Source organism: Anarhichas minor, unplaced genomic scaffold (assembly GCF_050575085.1).
Source record: "Anarhichas minor isolate MPS153535 unplaced genomic scaffold, ASM5057508v1 ptg000073l, whole genome shotgun sequence".
Taxonomy (NCBI): domain Eukaryota; kingdom Metazoa; phylum Chordata; class Actinopteri; order Perciformes; family Anarhichadidae; genus Anarhichas; species Anarhichas minor.
In genome coordinates this window covers 7,652,027-7,678,302 of record NW_027466519.1, presented here as the reverse complement: position 1 = coordinate 7,678,302, position 26,276 = coordinate 7,652,027, and the positions used below count along the sequence as shown (strand labels likewise).

The 26,276-nt window shown below is 41.3% G+C and overlaps 1 protein-coding gene across 1 annotated transcript in view; it reads left to right on the top strand.

Moving 5' to 3' along the window:
- dcc (DCC netrin 1 receptor) overlaps positions 1-26,276 on the top strand; it is a 233,678-nt gene that overhangs the window by 183,637 nt on the left and 23,765 nt on the right. The window contains exons 22-26 of the mRNA XM_076079935.1: positions 3,676-3,741; positions 10,079-10,241; positions 11,313-11,536; positions 12,022-12,138; positions 18,966-19,115. Coding sequence (XP_075936050.1) covers positions 3,676-3,741; positions 10,079-10,241; positions 11,313-11,536; positions 12,022-12,138; positions 18,966-19,115 — 720 coding nt within the window. The remainder of the gene's footprint in view (positions 1-3,675; positions 3,742-10,078; positions 10,242-11,312; positions 11,537-12,021; positions 12,139-18,965; positions 19,116-26,276) is intronic.

Genomic DNA, 26,276 nt, shown 5'->3' with positions numbered 1-26,276 from the left:
CGTTTGTTATATTCTTGGAAAACATAAAAGTTCTTCTGAGAGAAAAATAAAAGGAGAGCGAGCCAGAGAGGAGGAAGAGCTTTTTGTAGTTATTAATTCAGACTTATGGGGGCGATGGAAAAGAGCTGTTTACCATATTAAATTTCATCAAATTAACTCAGACATAATTAACGCTCTGTTCGCTGGTTCTATTCATCAGCTGCCGCACACAGCTGGCAGAAGGGGACATAATGCTAATGATTGAAGCCTCAAAACTTTTTTTCTAATTTGCGTCTCTAAACTTTTAAATCTCACAGCAGCTCAGAGAACATGACAAATCATTTTGTAGTTTTTAATGTGTGTTTCCTTTGAATTTTAAGTGTTACGAGCATTAGCAATTAGAAATCATCATCATCATGTAGAGTTGCATCGTTTGATGGCCAGAGCACACACAAGTAAACAACAGCAATACATCATCAGCAACAATAGACACGACTGAGAGTGCACAGTCATGCTCTGTGAGGCTGCACTGCGGTGCTTTCAGCTAAATGCAATTTTTATTTTAGCATGATAGCCACATCCATGGTGCTGAAAAGCTCACAATGTCAATGCTATCATGCCGATGCTAAGCAGGCGTACTCTTTGACGAGATCACCATCTTAATTCAGCCTTCTGGCGCTAACATGTGCTAAGTAGTACTAAATACAACGTACAGGGGGGGGGGCTAAGTGCAGGGTCCGCCATTGCACGGCGCCCCTGGAGCAGTTTCTTGCACCATTGTGCAGGTATTTAGTTATAAACCAATTGAAAGTTTACGATCATATTGGCGTTGGCACATTGGGAAACAGAGTGTGTTTCAATGGGTGTTGCGAATCTACGCACAAGGTCTACAGTTGGACCCTTTTGACTCAGACGCCACCTGATGGAGGCAATTCACAATTTCCCAGCAGAGTTCCATTTAAAGGTGCTGGCTCGCATCCTATTTTGTCCATGAAAATCGAAAACAGAAGGCAGAGAGCGTGCGATGACTTCCTGCTGGGAATACAGATACAGCTACCAACCTGTTCTGTGATCACAAATCGACATCATCGAAGATTCCAAGCAAATACAGAGGGGGGGGGGAAACAGCACTCAGACCACCTTTGTCTGAGCCAAAGTACTCACTGCTTTCTACAAATGCAGTCTGGGAATTTCCAGTGCAGCTGGACTCAAGAGCAGTGAAGCGATGGGGACACTGAACCAGAGAGTCTCAGCTCCCGTGTCAGGGTGTTAAATGGTGCTGTTTGTCACTGACAGATGTGTGTGTCTGTGTGCGGACACTGCGGTCCCTCTCCATATAAATCAGAAGTGTTGTCAGGGGAGAAGGGAAGATTGATGTTCAGCCTTGTTACTGTGAGCCTTACACTGTAAACACACGTACACAAACATATACACACTGTTTAATGCACACACAATGATAGGCGGGCAGGAAACATAATTAATGTGTGTTTTCAGAAGCATGAACATCTTAAAATCCAGCTCTTATCAAACTTGTTCCTGTAGCTTCAAACTGCAAGAAAAACTAAAAATGTGCTTCATATTTGACGGCGCGGTTACTCACCACCACGGCTGCTGCTGCTGCTGAGAGAGAGACCAGCTTTTAGTTTTAAAATGTGGGAGTATGTATCGTGGTTTGGGTTCAGGGTTACTGTGAGATGTGGAGGTCTTAAGATTAAGTTTCTCGATAACAGTTGGGAGGTTTTGGAAAGCTCTCTCATCAGTTTCAAATCTCTGTTCTCTGGCAGCCTTCTGTGATGATCTGTTTCTGACTTCCTCGTGGGATTTCCTCCTCCAGTGTTCCTGATTTACGTACTGGCTCAACTGCTGGTTAGCAAAGAATAATGAATACCTGCCAATTTCAGAATATATGTATATATATATATATATGTATATTTATATTTTTGTACTCCAAATAAAGTAATAGTACTCAGAGCAGACCATTCTGCAATCTCAACCACTCTTTTCACTGTTAATCTGTGGCCGTTTTCCCATGAATGTATGCTAGGTAGCTAGCTAGCTATGTAGGGAGATGACGTCCCCATTCTTCTCTCCTGAGCTCAGTTGTCTCTCTAACCGGCCTAAGCAGCTCTCCAAACAGCCATCAATGGGCATAACACGTCTTTTGGAATTGCTTAACAAATCAGAGATGTGGGCGGTGATTCAGAGATCTGGAACCGGGCTGGAACCGGCTCTTTCAAGTCTTGAGGTTGTAGTACTGCTGGGAAATGTTACTTTTTTCCCCCCTTCTGTTATCGACTATGTCAAGAGGTTTCAACTACTGACCTTATACAGGAAGTTAGAGTTTGTACACTCCACTAGGGTCGTCCCTTGTCAAGAACTCATATGCAATTTCTCACAAATGTCTAATAGGATTAAATGACGAAGTAATGACAAATTTGGAAAAAAACACGGATGTAAACTGCAACTTGACTGGAGGTAATTCTAGTTTTGCTGATGGTGTACCGCTGCGTACCGTCATTACTCTTAATCTAGCCTACAATGCTTCCGACAGGTCGGAGAAACAGTCGACAATGGACACAGAACCAGACCTATTTGAACCTTTTTGAAACCAGGCGAATAATTTAGCCTTGGTGTGTGTATCAGCCGATATCAGCAATCTCTTTCTACCTGTCCTATAATAAACTATTTATTTATTATTTCTGTCTTTAAGCATGTTACAGTGTGACAATGGTGATTGTAGTGTTATATTATAATACTTGGGTTATGGATCTTCTCTAGTAGGCCTACACTACTCAAACTGAAACATCTTAGGGTTATGGTGGTGTGTTTGCATATTAACAAATATGCACTGTATATTATATGGTGTCAATACTTTTAAGTGCTTTCCTCTCTTATTTGTAGCCTTTAGTGTCCCTTTATAATATATTATAGGATGCCTACAGCCTTGAATCAACGCCAGCCAGCCAGACAGGCAGAGGCGTGTGAGCTATTCATCCAGGTTTAAGCAGCAATGTCACAGTCAGGATGCTCCAACATATTTTACAGTGAATTAAAGATCACAAGGAGATATTGGTTTAGGGGTCCTCCCTCAAAAATCTGTAGTTTCTTTACTTAAAACTATGCAATTTGACATAATTTTGCACCATTGTTATCACTATAGATAACTCCCATTAAGCTGAAAGAAAAAAACTTGCCATAGTATAATCATTTGTTTTTTCTTTTTACACATATATCAATAATTATATTTATTCACAAATAATCCCTTTCCAAAGAGTAAACTGCGTAGCTTCAGTATTTACCCAGAGATCCAGAAGCCATTAAAAACTTCTGCTGCTGAAATAAAACTAAAGGACTGTAAGTCCTTTATATGGGAACCAATCCAAATACCCATTAAGTGTATCCAGGCAAGTTGATAAAAGCTGAAAGACAGCACACATATGATAAGAATGTGTGTGTGTGTGTGTGTGTGTGTGTGTGTGTGTGTGTGTGTGTGTGTGTGTGTGTGTGTGTGTGTGTGTGTGTGTGTGTGTGTGTGCGTGTGTGTGTGTGTGTGCACCGTCTTAACAAAGTAATTCATTTCCTAACAAGGAACCAATCTCTCCGCAAAAATGACTTTTCCATCTTTATCTCAGCAGTTTTCTATTTATTTATTTTTGTTTCATTCCTGATGTTCCTGTTTATTTCTCCTATGTGCAGGTCGAGGGGGAGACCACGCCTACTGGCCGTCTGATACCAACCTCATTGACAGGAGCAGCGTCAACGGTAACACACACACACACACACTCATACACATTGTTCTTCTGCTTGGCCGAAAGAGGAATTCACTTTTGGTTCATTCTAGGACTCTATTTACTGCATTGAAACCAAATCTCCTGGGAGCTGAGCTAATTCACAGCTACTCAGTGGTTGTTTTGATCACTCTGCTCAGTCATGTCTGAACTTAGTTTAATGACTCGCCGTGTCCTGGCGAAGCGTTGCAGCTCAGCTGATTTACAGTCTGTTAGGGTTGCTTCCTGTGTTGTTGTCGTATCGCCGCCGGCAGGAAAGAATTAATTAGATTCACTATCTCACCATCAATCAGTGTTTTTTACAAACAGGAGAAAGTAATCTTTTTGGAGGAGCAAGAAAAGAGTGTTGTGGCACATCAATCACCTGCTTGTAGTTTTTAATATAATGCCAAGAACAATAACATTACTCATGATGATTCTTGACAATGACAGGGGAGAACATGAGCGTTTTTACTACAAAGAATATCAAACTTCAATATCATAAATCTGATGACAATAAAAAAATATTACAGCATTACATTTCATATTTACATGAGTACATTTTTATTATTTTCAATTTTTCTTTTAACTATAATTTATGCTCACATTTTGATATATTTGTATCCCTTAAGACTGACACTAGTTTTAATGTTATTATTAATATTAGCTATAATTCCACTTTTATCTTAATATTTTCAATCATCCAGACAAAAAGCCAATGGGATTTTGGATTATTGCAAAAAAATAAGCTCTGTGGCAAACAAGAGTTTAGATTGAGATTCAACCTTTATTGTCCATAGAGGAACTTTTTGCTCACACAACACTGTGGCCTGTCTGCGTAGGAACGGCTGAGACAGAATGGTTCAGGATACGTACACCTTTTGTTCAGCAACATAATCTTTACATACGAACACCACTTTTTATGATTTTTGATGTGTAAATGCCCCACCACAAGTACAAATCCACCACTTAGCTAAAGGCTCACTGTCGCCGTGGTTCCATGGTATCGACGTTTAGCCACTTGTTAGCAACCGTCTTTTTTTTAATAACACCTAAAAACCTCAAAATTCAGAGAGGGGTATTTACTGCATTTCTTTGTTGTAGAACAAGTTTTTTCTAACCACAGACCTTATTTCAGGAATGTAATCAAAAACCCTTTGAAAAACATTACTTCAAATGTAATACTAAACTGCATATTCATGCTAATGCTAATATCAATCATGATACACACGCTAATGTTAAGCTAATGGTTATACTTGTGCTAGTGCTAATATTAAACAGAAATGACTTACACCTGTGCTAGAGGAAGTACTCTGCTGCACACAATGCCAACGCTAATACTGCTGCTGGTAATACGACTGAAACTACTGCTAAAGCTGTTGCTAACAATACAAATCATGGACCATAACCATAACTGTCTCCTCTCATTTCTGTTGGAAGAAAAAACTGTTCAGTTACCCCTCCCCCACTAAGAGGTCAGAGGTCAGGGTCTGAATCTGGCATTGATTCAGTGTCTCACTGAAGGACAGTTGAGCAGCATGCATGTGTGTGTGTGTGTGTGTGTGTCTGAGGACGGTCTCTCTAACATTTTGTCAGTGTTGCTGCTGCTACAGCTGCCGGAGGCAATCATAAATCCGTACTCTCTGACCTCCGACCTCCTCTGAGCTTTATGGCGGGTCAGCGAGGGCAAAGCCTCGTTCATCACCTCCACCGTATTTCGTCTTCAACACAGTGTCATCAGTTATATCGCCGATCTTCCTCCCACTTGAAAAACAACCTACAGAGACTATTCCACCCCGGACTCTTACCACCAGGTCCCAGTTCTGCAGGTTGCTACATTTAACTGTATGCACAATAGCATATACACAGGTGATCTGGTGTTGACATGATCCACTGACAGTGTCGGAGCCATATAGACTGTATATAAAAATGGACGACATGACACCCCTCGCCAGTAGTGAAGCCAAAACATCTTGATGGCCTCATGTTACCAGATGGGACATGGTGTCTGTCGTTTTAGGTGCTTCTTATCGCACTGATTAATGTTTTTATGATGAGTTTGGTTTTAATTAGTTATTTGATCCAATGAAAATGAGGTGTGACATCTTGATTGACAGCTGTGATTCTCTCTCGCTAACAAGCTGTGGCTGTGCTTCGCTGGCCGTTGGTTTGAGCGAGGGACGTGGGGACGTGGGGACACGCCGTCCATCTACACTCTATGGTCTGAACAGTTTGAGTGCTGATAAAAGCATTCAAGAAAATGTTTTCTTCCTCTCCTCTTTTTCTCCTGAGGAGGTGAAGTCGGCTTTTGTCACAGCTGAGAGCTTCATACTACTCAGGCAATTAAAGTAAACAACTGTTATCTGGCTGTTCAAAGGGGTTTTGAATAACATCTTGCACCCTCGTGTTCCCTTGAAACTTCACTTGCTGAAAGGTTTAACGGTTTCGTCTCTGTGTGATGTTATTTGTACAAAAAGGATTGGCACTGTTTATGACTTAATAACATAACTAAAAAATGAATAATAACTTTGATTTAAAAGTTTGTTTGTATAAACAGAAACCCAATGATGTAAAAAACAAGACTCTGTGAGGCTAGGTAGGCAAATTACAGTGCACTAATCTCTCATCTAATTTCACCATCTTGGTTTCATTTGTGAGCATGCTGACATCGCTAACAAACACTAAAAACAAAGTACCGCTGAGACTCATGGGAATGTCGTTCATTTTGCAGGTGTTTGGTTATAAAACAGAGTACTGGACACACTGAAAATCTAATATAATGGTGATAATGGTGCCATACAGAATGCTAAGGGCAAAAGTTCATCCTGTGGGGAACCTGAATATCTCAATGTCATGGCAATGCTTCAAACAAATGTTTCATTTGTGAAAATCACAAATGTTTTTGAGACACATTAGAGTGGCGCTAGACGAAAAGTCTCAATATCAGTTGGATTCATCCTCTGGGCACCATGAATATCTGTACAAAATCCATCTAAAGAATTGTTTTAGTCTGGACAGACATTGCTAACACTAGACCAACGTTGCTAGTGTAAGACCAATTTCTTTTTTTAGGAAACGGTATGTAGGATTCACAGTCATGACCTTGTGTGAGAATTATCTGTGACTCTACATTCATGTGTTATTATTAACTATTTAAAGAAAGGACCCAGAGACTTTAAATATGCTGGCATCAACAAGAAAGTGTCGAAAACGGAACCACAAAAAGAACATTTCTCACAGAAGACATTTTGACATATAGCAGGACAGTATTGTTGAAATTAATTAATAAATGAATATTGGCAGCATTCCATTATGATGTTGCGGTTCCATTGCCGTGCTGAATGCATGTTTGCTTGACTTTCTAAATTACACTCGTTGTCTCCCACTGTAGCTCACGATGATTGGGTATGTTGTCAACTTTGCGTCAGGCCGAACCACGCCCCTCAGCTGTGAACATGCCATGGTCTTTAATAAAACAGTCCTGTATGGCAATATAAAAGTTATAAAAAATGTTCATTTATAAATAATAATGTTCACAGTAAGATAGACCCTCCTGGGCTGGCTTCAACCACAATATAAGAAAATATAGAGCCAAGTAATGAAACCAATGTCATATTGGTTTCATTACTTGGCTCTATATTTTCATTATTCTATATGTTGCCATTTAATGTGCAGCCACTGAGTAGCTGTCTGGCGTCAGCAGGATGACTTTGATAACTGCTTGTCCGAGGCCTCTTTGTTTTCCCTGCTGGATCTTTCTGCACTTTGTGAGGATTTCTATACACTTCTTGTTGCTCGTGTGATTTGTTGCTGTTCTTGTGGCTTTTAAACCAACCGAGCAGCTGAGAGCCTCCGATTTATTCCACCCGGTGTCTCTGAGCCGCCGGGGGATTCAGAGCCGTGCTCAAGGGCATCTCAGCACATGTTGTTAGTGCTCCTGTTATCATCGGTGACATACGTGTTGCTCGCGGCTCAGCTTTGACTTTCCATCTGTCAGTCGCTGCTCCTGGCACTTATAGCAGTCAACTACAACTATGACATTTTCTTTTTTTTATAGTCCATAAAATTCAGATGTTAAACTATTTTTACTTTAATGACAAACTCACATTTGTTGTGATGATGCTTGCCATGATGCCATGTGCTTTAACTAATTGTCACCTCAAAGGTTAGAATGTTTTCGGCTACTTTTACCTTTTTTACTTTTACTTTTACCAGTTTTCTCATGATTCAAATTACTGAGTCAATAAATCAAGAGAGAAGTTGAGTCATTTTCTCATAGACTTCTATACAATCAGACTTATTTTTGCAGAGGAGTCGCCCCCTTCTGTAGAGAGAATGCAAGTGTTAAAACACTTCTGCATCGGCTTCACTCGTCAGAACCGGAGGTTGCCGCCTAGTTTTACGTTGTATTCGCTAAGTCACGCCCACCTCTGAGCGATCCAGTCACATCTGTAGGCTTTCATTTAAATACAAATGGAACTGCATCATTCCACAAAGGCAATTAAATATATGCACAGACATGACTGCATGATTTCCATTCCATAACAAGGTTCAAAACATTTTTACCCTTTGACAGTAATAATATGATGTCATGTCCTGTATTTAGGTCCTGAGCAGAGTGATTAGAACATCAGTCCATCCATCCAGCTCTTCTCTCCACACACTGATTATCAGATCACCAACACATCACGATCCCATTCCCGCTCCCCAGAGGTAGAACCCTTTTTGATGTTATTGATCTCCACCTTTACTCTGGCACTGTGAAGGGAGCAAATGTCAGCAAAGGTTCAGAGTACTGTTTAAAAATCATGTGAAAAGAAAAAAAGGAGAAAAGGAGAAAGATGATGAAATTTAACTTTAAAAAACTGAAAATAAATGAAAGTGATATTATGGCCCCTGTGCTGCAGCTGTAAGCTGTGATGGATTGTGGTCTTCATTGAGGGAGACTGGAGAGAGAGAGAGAGAGTGAGAGAGGTAGAGTGCCTCTCTCACACATATTTTTATTAATCTATCGTTCCTCCATCTCTCCTCTCCTCTACCCTCCATTCTGCCCTTTCCCTCTCTCTTATCCCCCTCTATCACACACACACACACACACACACACACACACACACACACACACACACACACACACACACACACACACACTCCTGCTTCTTTCTCTTCTTCCACTCTCTCTTTCTCTCTCTGTAGCTTCCCTCCACCCAGACCGTATGCTTCTCCCGTGTTTTCCTATTTTCCCTCTCTCTCTGCTCCAAGGTCGAGTTAATGAATGACAGAGCTTGTCATCAATTCCCCTTTCCCCCTTTACACCTGTCACACACAAGCACACACACACACACACACACACAGACCGACACACACACACACGTTGTGTATTGATTGTTACAGCAGCACCATCTTTGTGTTTTCAGATATACCACTTGGGGTTTAATTCCGGAGGCTTTTTATTTTGTGGTCGTGTGTTTTCATCACTAAATTGTTTAAACTGTATTTGTTTCCTTTTGGCTGAATAAGAACTTTTTAGTTTTGTTTGTGGACCGTGTTTTAATTAAAAGACTTAAACGAGGTGGATTAATAGGATGGTGGACATTACATGTATTATTGTAAATTGCCTGTATTTATGTTTCAGTTGTATTTTCTGTGCTGCTCATTACATCTTCAACATTTCATAATGCAAATAACAGAAGATTAATAGAATGAATGACTTTAAATCTTTATTCACAAAGTCATAATATGATGAGCTTTCACAATACACTGTCTTCTTGATGGAGGAACATCCGTACAACATCCTTCGTCATGTAAAAGGAAATAATTCAATTCAATTGAAATGTAATTTTACATTTCTGTGTATGTTTTTTTTCAATAAAATAGTGCAGTTATTAATGAAAGCTATATTGACCAATATATTTTAGAGTACTCCAAGCTCCAAATTATGAGATTGACCACTATGAAAAGTCATGTGCAAAAGGCTTTTCCCTTTTCACAAGAAACAAGCTATAATCTCTCTTGTTTCAAATCTAAAGATGTAGTCTTAATTGTTTTTCAGGCTTACTGAAATTAACATTACTGCTAAAAACGAAAAGTCACATTAAAGGTCATTATCAGTATGGCAGTAGTTTTATTACATTTCACTGTTGACAGTAATTGAATTGAAATTACAATGCAAACAATTTCATGAAATACATTTTCATTTTAATAATAAGAATCATAATAATTCCATGAAAGTGCAACCCTAAGCTCACGCCTCCACAGTTAATCTGACTAAATCTACTTTTTGTACCCTGTTTATTAATAATTCCCTGCCTTCCCTTCTCCTTGATATATTTCAGAGTCTCCCATTGGTCAGATGCGTCCACCGCACGGCAGCGCCACGCCCCAAAAGAACAGCAACCTCCTGGTCATCATCGTGGTTTCCGTGGGAGCCATCACCGTGGTCGTGGTCGTCATCGTGGCGCTCATCTGCACCCGGCGCTCCTCCGCCCAGCAGAGGAAGTAAGACGTTTGGTTCATCTGTGTGATGGCAGCCAGCAGCTGTCGGGGTAACCAGGCAGATGCTTGATGGTTGATGATCTGTTCGGCTTGTTTTCATAGAAAAGTTGAGTCTACCATGTGCTTCCTACCCACTGACACAGCACTGAAACATGTGTGCATACCCAAAAACCGGGAAGGACCTGACCTGAAATGGCTTTTATGACACTAGGTTGATCTTCTGCTTTCTAAATCCCATTTATCAGTTTTATCAGTGATGCTTTATAATCCTCATCAGGTTCCAGTATTATTTTGTAGCGGTTTGTCAAATTGTTTTTTATTTTCTAATCCGGTTCATGATGTTTTGATCATTGTTATTGTACTAATCCACGTTGAATTATAATCTTTCAGGATTCAGTCCTGGCTGAACACCTGTGGTACTGAGAGCAAGTGTGCTTTAGTGCTACAGCACACACTCGTTTGAGCAGCTCCTCAGAAATACAGCACTACCACTCACTACCAGTAGAGATGTAATTACAGAATGTAAATATGTTATTGTTATAGTATGGTTATTGCACACAAAATATATATAAGTAGTGTCAAAAATGAGGTTTGATTCCATGAAAATCCTGAAGATTAAAATTTTGAATTGCAATCCTGTAATTCAGTAAACATCTGTTTGATTTACTCCAGTTCATGACGTTTCACATGCTATTATTCATACATTGTTTTGCAATGTTTCAGTCTTTCTAATCCAGATAAAGGCTGTTTCATAATCCAGTCCATGAAATCAAATATTCAATTGCAAAGCACTGATCAGCTCAACAGCACAATCCTCGTCCTCCTCGTCTCTCCTTCCACCATCATCTGTCTGTCTTCATTTTGTCCCCTCTTGTCCGTGTAAATTGTAGCATACATGAGCAATTCAAGTGGTTTCATGGTGGATGTACAGGGGTGCTCATGTTCTGCTGGGATTTAGAGGGTTGTCTAGCGACATGACTCCAATAGCAGTCCACCCAGGGTTCAGTGTGTTGTCCTCTAACACCTTCAGTCTGTTCTTCCTTCCTGCCCTCACCTGTCTCGTCCTTTGTGCAGGAAGAGAGCGAGCCACAGCGCCAGCAAGAGGAAGGGCAGCCAGAAGGACTTGCGGCCCCCTGACCTCTGGATCCACCACGAGGAGATGGAGATGAAAAACATGGAGAAAGCTCCCAGCGTGGCCCCGTCCGGACACGATTCCCCCCTTCAGTCCTGCCAGGACCTCCCCCAGGTCGCACACAGCCAATCAGAGAGCCAGATGGGCAGCAAGAGCAGCCACTCAGGTACAGGATAGATGCAGATTCATTAATTTATTTATCCTTAGATCCATCCACCTTTGTTTACATGTTATACCTTTATTTTATCATTTTTATAGTATTTTATAAAGTGTATTTTGTCTTGTTTATGAACTTTGATTTGAGTTTGGGTGTCTCCCTTTAGATGCATGTATCATCTTAGGGTTCATCTCTATGTTGCCTGGCAACATAGAAATCTAAAATTAGAAATGCAATTGCATTCATAATCTGCGTGCTAAATATAAAAAGTCATCTTTTCTTCATTTCTGTGGTGCTAACAGATTCATTTTATACCCATTATGAGTCTGATTACATTCTGTATAATGAAGCCTGTATTAATTATTAGAAATCATTTCTCCCAGTGGAAAATAGTTAGCTGAGCGCATTTTAAAACTCTGTTATGGCAGCTTACAGAAGAGGGAGAACATGTGTGAATCCCTCTTTTTCATATTTGAATGTTTTTGTTGTTCCAGGTGCTGACGGCGACGAGGCGTCCAGCAGTATCTCCACTCTGGATCGCTCCATGGCTGCCAGGAGGGGGACGCGAGGCAAGATGATGATTCCTATGGACTCACAGCCCAGCAACACACGTAAGTAACACAACCCTGTGCGTGCGTGTGCTCACTGGCCCTCAACTAGCACTAAACACAAAGTACAGCCGAGGCTGATGGGAACGTCATCGTTTTGCAGGTATTTAGCCAGAAACCAAAGTATTGGATAATTAGAATTTGACCCGATTATGGCACTATAGATGAAATATCAGAAGATCACCAAAGTTATTTCAACTCGTGCTCGTTCTTTGGGCTTGACTCAGTTGGTTAAGGGTTAGTTACTAGTTGTTGTAGTTCATGGTGGCACAGAAGAGTAAGTCTGGATCAAAGTGGTGGGCCGAGCCACGCCTCTAGCGTGGCTATGAATGTGCCTTAAATGTTGACCTATCTTTGAGGTGGTGTTTAAACATGAACACCTGGACCCTCCCTCTTTTTAAGGATTGTTCTGAACTATTGATGCTTTTAAAGGTGTTTGTGAATCGGTTGGTGCAGCCTGCTGCTCTAGTATAAATACATTGTGGTTTTCATATTGTGAGTTTGATGCCTGACAGGGTTATCATTGAAAAGTCTCATTTTCAATAGATTTAGTGCTTTCACACACATGAATTGTGTTTCAATGGTGAATTCCGATATGGTTCTTTGTGAGGACTGTTTTATTCCCCCGTAAGAGGTCCACAGATCCTCAGTACCAGAATCCAGGAACCGGACCCGACACCAACTTATTTCATATCATGCTCACGGGTCTTCCTGTTGCTGCATAGAACATCACATGACATTTCTGCGGCAGTTGGGTGTCTTAGGGTGATGATGATGGTCAGACGGTTCGTCTCTCTCTTTTCCTCTCTGTCTGTCCCCAGGTGGTTGAGATGTAGAAAGACTTTTGTGGAAAAGTGAAGTTGGAAGAAGAGAGAACACACACACACACACACACACACACACACACACACTTTCCCACACAGATAATTAGCCTGTACTCAGACTGACTCAGAGGACAGAGGGGAGAAGGAGAAGATCTGAGGGTGAGTGAATGAGGGGAGGAGGACGAGCAGGGGGAATACAAAGAAAGAGAGAGAGAGAGAGAGAGAGAGAGAGAGATGAAGAAGAAATGTGAGAAAGAGACAGAGACATCTGAAGTTCAACTCAATTTTCAGTTCCAAGTTCTTTATTATCAACAATGAAGAATGAAGCATGTGCTGGCAATGGAAACCTTGAATCTGCCTCCAACAAAGCTCATTAAATATGTATTAAAAAAGGAAACAGAATGACAATCTGCCATATAACACAGCTCTATATATATCGCATGTTAAAATATAGAGCTAAAATATGAATGTAAATAAATATAAAAAAGTTATGTACATTTGTGGTTGCCAGTATTGCAAATGAATGCATAATGAGAAGTACATGTCACCTTTCTGGGACTTTGTTCCAGATATGTGGAGCAGAACAACTGAACGCTGCTTCTCCATGTCTAGTTCTGACTCTGGGAACAGAAAGTAGACCGGTCCCAGACGACCTAAGGGGTCGGGATGGTTCATAAGCAGCAGATCAGAGATGTATTTTGGCCCTAAACCATTCAGTGCTTTATAAACCAGCAGCAGGATTTTAAAGTCAATTCTTAGTTGGACAGGAAGCCAGTGCAAAGACCTCAGAACTGGAGTGATGTGATCCACCCTCCTGGTCTTAGTGAGGACTCGAGCTGCAGCATTCTGACTGACTTTTTACAGAGACCTGTAAACACACCGTTACAGTAGTCCAGTCTGCTGAAGATAAATGCAAGTTTTTCCAAATCCTGTTGAGACACAAGTCCTCTAATCCTTGATATATTTTTCAGGTGATAGTAGGCTGATTTTGTAATTGTCTTGATGTGACTGTTCAGGTTGAGGTCTGAATCCATAACGACACCTAGATGTCTGGCTTGGTTAGTGGTAGCTTGGTTAATAGTGTCCTCTTTTAGAATCATGCGCCTGCGGTCTCCATTCATTGTGTCGTCTGTAAGTATGGTACTGACCTGAATTTCCCTTTGTGGGCAATAAAGATCCATCGATCTATCCAGAGAGCCACCTGTCGGTGTAACATCTGTAACATCGCATCACATCCATGAGCCGGTTTCTCCACACATCATCTCATTACTGCCTCCTCTCTCTTTGGAGTATGTGCGAGTGCCTCTCTGTGCTGAAACTTTCATACTGTAATTACCCTGCTCTCAGTCTGTCTGTGAGGATTTGTGTCCTCCTTTCTCTTTATTCTTCTTCTGTCGCGTTGTTTACTGCAGTTGTCGAACTGAACAGCGACAATTAGGTTACAACGCAGGGTGTTCTTTTCTGGAGAGTGTGAGTCAGCAGGTGACTGATAATTTGTTCTAGCATGTGACAAGCCCTCCTGTGTGTTTACATAAACGTGTGTGTGATATGTGGGTCACGGTAAAACAGGAAAAAGCCTCCGGGCTTCCTCTGCTGACACACAGACCCGTCCTCTACTCTGATCTATTTTTTCTCTTTCTGCTTTGCTTTCTGTTATGTTCATAACTTTCATTTGATTTTACCTTTTTTGTCAAAGTTCAGTGAGGAAGACTTCTTCATTCAGCCTTGTGTCCTCCTTCATTCATTCTTCCACTTGAGCTGTGGCTCCGTGGTTTCGCTGCTCTGACTTTCGATTTTGCTATTTTTAAGTTATTCTTTAGGGTTTAAACATTCCTGTTGCACTGATGGATACAACACAACGGGCCGTACGTATATCACTCAGTGTATCTACAATTGGTAGCATGTTTTTTAATTGACAACAAACGTATTTTTGTATTCTCTCTACTGACCACCAGGACCACCTACTCCTCTGGTTGTATAGAAGTCTATGAGAAAATGACTCTACTTCTCTCTTGATTTATTACCTCAGTAAACATTGTAAACATGAGTTTATGGTCTCAACCTCTAGTTTCAAGTCTTCTTCAATACAGCATGATGTTTATTTAGTAAATGATGGTCCACTTAGAGTCAAACAGACCATAAAGCAGAGTATGCTTTAGGGCGGGGCTAACTGTGATTGACAGGTCGTTACCACTGTGTCTGGAAGTTGTCCTTGTTTTCGTCCTACACCTTTTAAGCCTTTCACAGTCTGTTTTCCGTTTATGAAAGTTAATTGTCACGTTTTGGTCACCTAAAAATGTCTTATTCAACAATCTCTTGTGCTTAGCTCCACCTTCTTGTGTCACTTCTGCTTCCAAAAAATCAAGATGGCGCCGGTCAAAATGCCAAAATTAAGGCTTCAAAATGAGTGAAACAAGTAATTTGTGGGGGATGTGACGCTTAAAACAATGTATCAAATGTTTCACAGCCGCAACAGTAGCAATGGAGTTGGCAAAGGCGGAGGATACGACGTTTTTGTAGATAGAGGAAAACTTGATTAAAAAATGACTTCAGCTTTTTGTTCTTCCTGACAAAATAATGTCAGGAATACAGGAATTTACCGTAGTTTAAACAGATATCAAGATCTTTCAGGTATATGATGGCGTATGCTACACTAGTAACAACTTTTATAGGTCATCAATTTCCACCATATGCGGACGACCTGCTTCTTTGTCTTAATCACTCTCTACTCTCACGTTTAATTTCAGATATTCATGGTGATGTTGTTTTAATCTCTCGTTGTTAAATCAATCTGAACAAACCAGCTTTACTTCCTTTAAACGAATGCAACAACTAATTAAGAACTGGATTTAGAAAGGAAACGCCAGGCTTGGTTTCACATATATTTTTATAGATGACAGCTAATGGACAAACTTAGATTAGCACAAAACTGCATTTTTATGGTAAATCAACTACACTCCCTTTGTTTTGTGCTAGTATGCTTCATTGACGCCCAAAAAAACTGGTTGTTGTGAAAGGATACAAGCTCAAGAAGAGTCAAAATAGATTAGCATTCTTCTGAACCAAACTGCAACCTCTTGCACATAATGAGGGCTCCGTTGATTGTGTGTTCATTTTAACGTGCCTGCAGGGTCCGCACTGATTCTGTCTCTGTAGCTCTCTGTCTCTACAGAAGGAACCATGGCTCCATCCACCTTTGAGGTTACTGAGGTTCATACCTTTGTATTTTCTAAATCAAAAGCATTGATTGTCACATATTACTGCTAATTGTTATTCAATTTTTGCTCTCCAAGCATCTTAGAATACACATATTTAGATCAGGGAAATCAAGAAAAGGTCAAGTTGTTGACCTCGGCATTTGTTCAACCCTGCGTACGGCCATGGAAGCAGCTTAAGGCTTCTTTACTTCTTTCCTCTGCTGCCACATCTCTGCTCTATGATGCCTGATCTCTTTATCTAACTTCTGTTTTCATCTCTTTGTGTCTGCTGTCTCGTTGTCTCCTCTCTCTCTCTGTCTCTCTCTCTGTCTCTCTCTCTCTCTCTCTCTCTCTCTGTTTCTATCATTCCTGTGTGTTTTAAAACCATTAATGACAGTTTTCTCTTTTGATCAAGCTTTTATCTATCTCCATCCTCGGTCTTTGTGTTTTTTTACTGTCTTATCTTTTCTGATTATCATCTAATTCCAACCCTTTCTGCTTGTTCTTTTGTCATTTCTTTAATCATATGTTTTCTAGGTTTTCTGTTTATTATATCGTCAGCTCTCGTCTTTCTTTATTTGTTATCCCTCATTAGATGTGTTTGTTGATATGTGTCTCCCAAATTCAGAAACATGTCCTTATCACGCTCTCTTTCTGTTTCTATTTCTGTCTCCTCACACACACACACACACACACTCCTCCATTAGCCTGTAGCTCACTGCACCAAAGTCATCAATATTCTTACTCAATAACGGTATTGATCAGACTTGCTCATCTCTGGTCGTCCCGCTGCTGTAATCAAACCCTGCTTCTCTTTAAATGATCACAGCACAAATACTGTAAACAACACACACACACACACACACGTCCTAAAGCTGCTGATCACAGCCTTGCTGCTTCAAAATTGTCAATACTTTCCAATCAATACTGGTATTGATCAGGGTTTAGTAGAATCAGACCGAGTGGCTCAAGAGGAAGCAGCGGGGGAGAGGAGCACTCTGTGTTTTGTGTCAGTCGCTTACAATTCAATTGAAAGAGTTGACGGGTCACCTCACCACAAAGGGTCCAGTAGTGAGTCCAGGATGACAACCAGACCTCCTGAAGCAACATCATGCTGTGTATCATACAACGTTCTCATGACGTCTTACGTAAAGCTACTCCTCTTTAACATTCGGTCTTTTCAAAATAAAGTTCCGTCTTCAATGGAAACAACTTAGTTAGGTATAGGCAACAAAACCACTTCCTAGCCCCCTCCTTCCAGCGCCCTTGCTCAGACAACACCCACCTTTGAGCTCTACTTATACAAAGGAAGCTTTTGGAATGGCAAAAAATCATCACATTTTTGAAGTTGAAGTAAAAATATCTGCACTTTATAAGATCAATATTCATTCATGTTGCGATGTGAGAATTTGTAATACTATTTTGCACGTGTTCCAATTGCTTGGTATTTGTGTGTTGATTGGAAAACTCATTTGTCAACACTCCAAATTCTGCACAAACATTTTTTTTTCAGATCAGGCAATACGCATTTGTGACCATTTTGTGACTAATTCCACTCCATAAAAACAATCCCAGCGTCTCTGTCTTGGCTGGTGAACATTCATTAACGTTGTAAAATGCAATATTGAAAGCACCTCCAGCATGACTGGATGTGTGTTTGAAAAGAGACAGCGAGAGAGAGACTCAAACATGGGCTGCACGGGAGAGATGCACACACACACACACACACACACTGTCTCTTCAAGCCTGTTAAGGAGATAAGAGGCCCCTCTGTGTGTGTGTGTGTGTGTGTGTGTGTGTGTGTGTGTGTGTGTGTGTGTGTGTGTGTGTGTGTGTGTGTGTGTGTGTGTGTGTGTGTGTGTGTGTGTGTTGTGTACCTGAGGCAGTGTAATCAGTCTCGCTGAGTTTGACTCCCTGCAGTTTCCTCTCAAGGTCACAATGTGAACTCTGTCTGGTCGGACTGCTTCTCTGACTGCATCCTCTGCTGCATTCACTGGGTTACTGATTTATACTGTGAGCTGAGAGATTTGATTCTGTACATGCTTATAGCGAGGTGTCCCTCCCAGCAATTCTCTGTCATTTTAGATAATGTCGACAATCAATGAGCAGGACGGATTGATGTCAATATTTAGTATTTTACAGGATTCTTTTATTGGATTTGTATCATGCACCGTGTTTTATCAGGTATTTATTTTACTGAAATATATGCTGTGTGCTGTCACAGCCTGGTTTACTGACTGTTTGGCCCCTGTGTTTCAGCAGTGTCTGTCCCACTGCAGCCTGGTTTACTGACTGTTTGGCCCCTGTGTTTCAGCAGTGTCTGTCCCACTGCAGCCTGGTTTACTGACTGTTTGGCCCCTGTGTTTCAGCAGTGTCTGTCCCACTGCAGCCTGGTTTACTGTCTGTTTGGCCCCTGTGTTTCAGCGGTGTCTGTCACACTGCAGCCTGGTTTACTGACTGTTTGGCCCCTGTCTTTCAGCGGTGTCTGTCCCACTGCAGCCTGGTTTACTGTCTGTTTGGCCCCTGTGTTTCAGCGGTGTCTGTCCCACTACAGCCTGGTTTACTGACTGTTTGGCCCCTGTGTTTCAGCGGTGTCTGTCCCACTGCAGCCTGATTTACTGACTCTTTGGCCCCTGTCTTTCAGCGGTGTCTGTCCCACTGCAGCCTGGTTTACTGTCTGTTTGGCCCCTGTGTTTCAGCGGTGTCTGTCCCACTGCAGCCTGATTTACTGACTCTTTGGCCCCTGTCTTTCAGCAGTGTCTGTCCCACTGCAGCCTGGTTTACTGACTGTTTGGCCCCTGTGTTTCAGCGGTGGTCAGTGCCATCCCGGTGCCGGCTCTGGACTCCTCTCAGTACCCTGGTATCCTGCCTTCACCATCCTGCGGCTTCACTCACAACAAGTTCAGCCTGAGACCGATGCCTTTCCCAAGCCTGACCATGGACAGAGGATACACACCAGGTACTGCAATACTACTGCCATTAAATACTTCTGAGAATACTGCAGATACTACTGTAGAGACAGAGCTACCCGATGGCAATCCCCCCTACCCCCTACCCCGTGCACCACTATGTGGTCATGTACAGAACCTTAAACACCATGACACAGACTCAGAGGTTTGACTTTGTTGAGTTGAAACACAAGCATGAACAGTCCAGTGGTTGTCAACATGGTTAATAGCTTGCAGGCTCAGACACCACCGGTGTTTCGGGTTTAACGAGCGACCATGTTAACTGGTGACTCTCAGCCGAATTGCTTGTGTTGGCGGTTGCTGTTGAAAACATGAACAGAACATGTAGGTGTGCTCGTGAAAGCCTTCAATCAATTTTAAATACAAACTCAACTGTGTTTATTATCTACGCCAACAATTGACTTAACTAAACAGCCCCAGTCAATTTAAAGTCACCAGCTAACATGGCCACTCGTTAAACTGAAACACCTGTTGCTCTGAAACGGTCGTGATCCTGTTAAGGTTCTGTAGTACTGTCGATTCTGACAACCCAACATGTAACAACCAGACATTTTGACACTGGGAACCGTTTTTATTCAATGGTTAAGCTAACTCGTCTGGTTGGCCGGAGCAAAACGTCACTATCGTTGCCAACATGCTCAAGCATATTTTCCGATGACGTCGGCTGTAAAAGGTTGACCTTTAATAAATACGACAGGGCTTACACTGCAACATCTTCATCGCTCTAGCTCTCTGCCTCTCCGATGCTCCCCTCCTCTCCCCTTTCCCAGTCGTATCTAAGCCCATTTCGCTGCAGAGCTAAATGCTTAACGACATGCTGGGGAGCTGTAATTCAGTAATTGGCTAATTCCTGGTTGGCTTGTATCAGTGATTTAACAGCAGCAGAGAGACGAGGGGGAGGCTTCAGAGTCATTGAATTAGCCGACACAGTGGGAGACCCAATGGCAAAGCGCACACTTTCAATGAGCTGACGGGGGGGCAATGACAGAGAGGCAGACGTAATGAGCAAGTGATGGAGAGGCAGTTAATGAGGGGGATAACTTAAACTTTAAAGTCAGATATTGAGCTTTTTACCAATTCCATAAGGAGTAAACTACGAGTCCCAGAAACACCCATTCAGGGAGACAGGAAGACGTTGGTCTCTGCACAACTTGTTGGATGCATTGTGAAATTTAAATCAATTTCTTATGATTTTGAATCAATTCACGCATGGACAAAGAATTCTGATTATAATACTGCTCAAGGGCGGCTGTGGCCTGTCAAAGGGTCCTTGACCAAGACGTCATTCAGTGGTTGAACTGATCTGGGATCTGATAAATGCAACAAAAGCTTGTGCACAGTAGTCAGGTTTCCATTGAATTGCCAAGAGAATTTGAAGCTAACTTTCGAAATGTCTGCAAAAATGAATGCGCGTTTCCAACCAGTTTGGAGCAAATAAACTCAGCTACTGCATCGTTAGGTAGGAAGTTGACGCTACGCTTTGCTGCACTTTACAAGTTCCTGTAATCCGCCAGTGAACAGAGTAGAGGAAGTAGAAGTTGCAAACCAAACACAAAACAAGTTAGCTTTACCATTTAACCTTCTACGAGAAAGAAATTGGAAAGACGTCTTCAGAATTTTTTTTTCAATTGGGCAAGTTTTTATTGTTTTTACGTGTCAGCTATTATTATTTCATGCTGTCTGAAGACAAAGACAGTATAATTACATCTGGATGGCATGCAGCTGAGATGAAGCTCATTGCAACCAAAAGAAACTTGAGACTTGACTTGGAATCTAGCTCAAAAACTTGACTTGTGAGCTTCTCAGTATTTTACACTTGGCTAATTGTTGCTAATCCGTGCAAGACACATGTAGTGAAAATGGGGAATTTGAGTTGTAAGCAGTTCATTTCAAATATTTTTCCCTTCTTTGGAAACTTTGTTTACACCCCGGGGTTGTGACAAATAACACGAAAAAGCAAAATGCTCGCTTGTAAGGATTATATATCTTAGGCTTTTATTGTGAAAGGTAAGAACAGAGGGAGTAGATCTGGTCTGCGTTGTTTCTGTCAGTGCTGAAAGGTTCGTCATCTAGGTTGGGACTACAGAGCCTCTGTGTTGTTGTAATAACTCAACTTGATTGGTTGACACCTTTATTTGCAGTAAAAAAGCTAAAATCAACCTTTCAAAAAAATGTAAGTAGTTTTTACTGAGAGTAATACACTAGAGGCCACTAAATCCTACACACTGCTCCTTTAACATGGCAATTCTTTTGTGCACTTATGTGACCTTACAAGAGAGTAAACTCTGTTGTAACTCTGTTATGAAACCAGAAAACCAGTCCTTTGTTAGGAGCTCGCCTTCTTCCGCAGACACTGCAAATAAAAAGATAATCCAATAAATCACTGCTCCTCTCTACTTGAGATTTTTAACCAGTGGATGTGTTATCACCCACGCACACATTGTGTTTTGTGTCTAAACACACTTGTTATGCTTCCCGTTCAGACACTGTGAGTCACCAGCAGACTGATGCTCTCAGACTCTCTCCTCATTCACAACCACTCTGAGGAAAAAGACATCTGAGGTGTTATTAAACAGCACGGTGTTATTGCCATCTTAAAATGCATCCAGACTGTTCCCTGATGCTCGGATCACAATAACACCGCCGTGACACAAGTGGTGGATTAGCGAAGGGGAAGTGTTGCGTGCCGAGCAGAGGGGTGATATCGGGTTAGTTCCAGTGATTGTGGTTCTTCTCTGCTATTCTGTGTGATTATTTGTTGAGTATATTGTAATATGTTAGCCTGGGAATCAGAATGAATTCCCATATAGAATTTTGATATGTTTAGTGGGATGTTTCAATTGCCGGTCGACACAGAAGCTGCAGCGGGGGTTGCTAGGAGCGACGTTTTTTCACAAAGTTTAGAGAAATGTGTCGATGTAAGAGTTATGATAATAATAAGAGTTATTATTTCTGAAAGTCGACTTACAACAAGATGAACAAGGTTGCGTCTGTCTCATCTGCATCGCTTGTCACCAGTTTCTGGGACATTTGTTTCACTGCCGTTTTTTCATAATGTAGCTAGACACAACGTCTGCAATGCTGTACAGGGGACGATGACTTTACCACCATTATTTAATCTTACTAATCTGGCTGTTAAACGAAAGAAGATTACATACATAACCTCCATTTTTGTCGCCACTTTAGTGGCCGTTTCATTCGCTGTTTTACGTGATAGATCATTCTTGATCCCACCTACAAAGCTTTGATTGGTCGATTGCTGTAGGAAGAAGTTTGTGAGTCATTGTCAACACTTGGCCTTTTTGAAGCGCGATTTAGAGACCTTTTACAATAGTTACGTAAATATGTTGCTCAATTTTGTAAAAGATAAGTGACAAATGAATAGGTATCTATAGGTACGGTTTGTTTGTTTTTGACTTTGCATCTTTACTGTATTTGCAGCGTGTTTTTGTTTTTGTTTTTTTCTTTTGGATTTCTGAATGCGTCTTTAAATTGGTTATCGCTTCTGAAGCCGCAGCACGTTTCCTCTACTGGAAATGTTCTTGGCCTTTGTTGGCCACAGTACATCCTGATTATTTTTTTCTGCAAAATCTTGGGGAATTTTCTTGTCTTTGGTTCTTAGTTACGGTAACCCTGAGAGCTCTAAAATCAAATCAATTCATCCTTGAAATCAGGTGGACGCCAAATTTGAAGAAATTCCCTGAAGGATTTTGCACTTTTCCACTGACGGACTTCAATAACTTCATCACCTTCAAAGAGCAGCATAGAACGTGTCCCAGCTCTTCTGTGTCCCCTGGAAACAGTCTACGTTCTGTTGTGAGCTTCTCTCACCTCTTTTTCTGAATGCTGCGCATGCCGTTAAATTGGAGAAGATGTTTCTTCATTTGCTCGTGTCGTTTTCGTAATGTGCATTGTGGTTCAGCTCTCAGGGCCACCGTTCTTAATTAGGGCCCGAGCACCGACGTAGTCGGAGCGGAGGACCTATTGTTTTTCGATTGTTTATTATTATTATCGTACCTGTTTCGTCGCGAAAATGAGGTGCTTGGGATACTGGAAATTTTTCGAAATTTGGCACGCAAGCCAGAATTCAGAAAATCGCAGTCTGATTGGGGTGTCAAGTATGAAATATTGGCTCGATAGCGCCCCCTATTGAGTAGCCCCAACATTGGGTTTCACCTAGCTGTATGAAATTTGGTAGGTATGTGGATCTTGATGGGACGTACAAAAAATCCTCTTGGAATTTTTCTCTAAACCAAACAGGAAGTCGGCCATTTAGAATTGTATGATGTTTTTTGACCGTTTCAAGGCGTCATACTTTAACGAACTCCTCCTAGAGATTTATCCCGATCAACTTCAGATTTGGTCAGTATGCTCTTGAGACCTTGGCAGTGAAAAGTTACTCAAAGATTAAAAAGTTATCGAACTATGTGTCCGTGGCGTGGCGTCAAAAAGACATAATTTGCCGCGAAACAGGAAGTTGTTGTAACTCGGCCGTACATTGTCTAATCTGCTCCAAATATCTCATATGTCATAACATCCTGACTCAGAACACATCTATATGACAATTTAGAATCATAGTAATAGCGCCACCTAGTGGCAACTGGAAGTTGTAAATTGTGTAATTTGACATCCTGCTCCTCACAGATTAATCAGATCCCTCTCAAATGTTGTCAGAAGAGCCTTAAGACCTTGATAATGCTTCATTGTGAAGATTGTAAGAAGTTGTTGAAGGGCGGCGATGTGGCGGCTTGGCGAATTTCGATCCTTCGCCATGAACGAATAAACTGATGTATCTCGACTCCACATCATCAGTTCTTTACCAGATTTCACATGTTTGATTAGACTCCAGGCCTGAAGATATTTGCAGGCCAATTTTGAATCATAGTCATAGCGCCACCTACTGGTAACAGGAAGTTAAAGCCTTTATACTTTGGCTTGTTTCTCTTAGTAGGTAAATCAAATCAATATCAAATTAGTTCCACACAAATGTAAGAAGTTCATAATGCCAGTTCATGAAGCTTTTGATGTTTAGTCGAACGCCGTTGCCGTGGCGACGCAGTCTTCGCCGTGAAAAACGAAGGTAATTTTCAGAGGCTAAAAATGCTTGAAACATAAGCAAACTTGGCACACAGATTTAAAGCCCAAAATGTAGTTCTATAATATGATTTTATTGGTTCAGAGTGGCAAATCGGCTCAATAGCGCCCCCTACAAAATTTCGACGAAGCAGCCCTCGCAGTATGTTTGACCTAGATGTATGAAATTTAGTAGGAACATGTATGGACTTCAATAAAAGTCTCTTGGGGCCATGCTCTAAACCCAACCGGAAGTCAGCCATTTTTAATTTTTTATGAATTTCTAGTGTCGTTTTTGTCATTTCCAGGCGCTGCACTTTAACAGACTCCTCCCAGGGAATTAATCAGATCAACTTCAAATTTGGTCGGTATAATCTCAAGACCTTTGTGATGAAAAGTTACTCAAAGCCTGTTGTTTTGTGAAAAGCTATTGCCGTGGCGACGCATTCTTCACCATGAACAATTGTTGTTTTGAGAGGCTAGAAATGCTCAAAACATAAGCAAACTTGGCATACACATTTAAAGCCCAAAATGTAGTTATATAATAGGATTTTATTGGTTTAGAGTGGCAGATCGGCTCAATAGCGCCCCCTACTAAATTTCGACGAAGCAGCCCTCGCTGTACGTTTCACATAGATTTACAAAATTTGGTAGGCACATGTATCACATGTGGACTTAAAATAAAGTCTCTTGGGACAATGCTCTAAACCCAACCGGAAGTCAGCCATTTTCAATTTTTTTATGAATTTCTCGTGTTTTTTTCCATTTCCAGGTGCTGTACTACGAACTCCTCCTAGGGAATTAATCCGATCAGTTTAGAATTTGGTCAGAACAATCTAAAGACCTTAGCGATTAAAAGTTACTAACAGCTTTAGGTTTCATCGAACGACGTGGATATGGTGTGATGGCCATTTTACATGGTTCGCCATCATCCATCAAGCTGTTGTAACTCGACTGTACTTTGTCAAAACTGTCCCAAACTTGACATGCTTGTTGACTGTCATGGCTTTAGGACTTCTGCATTCCAATATTAATTCATAGTCATCGCGCCACCTACTGATAAGCACGGACGTAAGCAGGATTCTATAATTACAGCGGCCCCAACACTGAACTTATTGAAGGGGTTTGTGGGCACACCATGAGAAAAAGACTTCTCTGATCTAAATATGTGCAAACTAAGATGCTTGGAGAGCAAATGTTAGATAACAGTGGATTTTCAAACCATGTCAGTGGGCATTAGTATAAATGATCTGTCCAGAGCTTCGTCATGACAATCAGGTTAAACGTTACAATGAATGCTTCACACTACAATCTAAAGTTACAGAATAACTTAAAATGAAAACAGTGTTAAATTAAAGTGTTCAAGTAACAGCAAATGGCACTACTGTTTTGTTAACTTTCATGTAAGTCCAAATACAATCAGCAGGACACTGCAGGGAGTTGAACCCCATCCCAGTAAACTGACACTCTGTTATGTTACAAACACTGAAGCACATTCACACACATTCATTCACATTCTTAATGATCTTTAAAGGCTTACATTTATGATTGTATCGGAGGTACACTCAAAACATTTGAGGCTTAAGACCTGGCAACATGATCTTGCTACGCTGCTGGTCTACGCAGGAAATATCTCACCCGTGCACGCAGAGTGTGATGGTCACAGAAATTCATGGCCGCGTCACCCAGAGTCCTGCCAGTACCAGGAAATACCGTTAAACTCGTGCACGCAGTGTATGGCGGTCACAGAAATGGATGGCCAGAGTCCTGCTAGTACCCTCGACGTGCGTGAAGTTGCGAGGGCCCGATCAATGCTGCTCGCAGCTTTAATTACATTTGGTTCACACTTTCCTGATGAGTTGAGATAACAAACAAAAAAAAAGAGCATTCTTCTGTGAAATAAAACAAACAAAACTCTCTGGTCTCTCTCCCATTCTCTTTCCTCTACCATGGGCAGTGTTTCTCTCTCAGCTCTTCCTCTCGTTTCTTCCTCTTATCTCGGCCGCTTGATGAACGCACACAGCGAGTCCACATGTAATTAACGGCCGTCTTCTCTCTCCCGTGGTCGCTCTGATCCC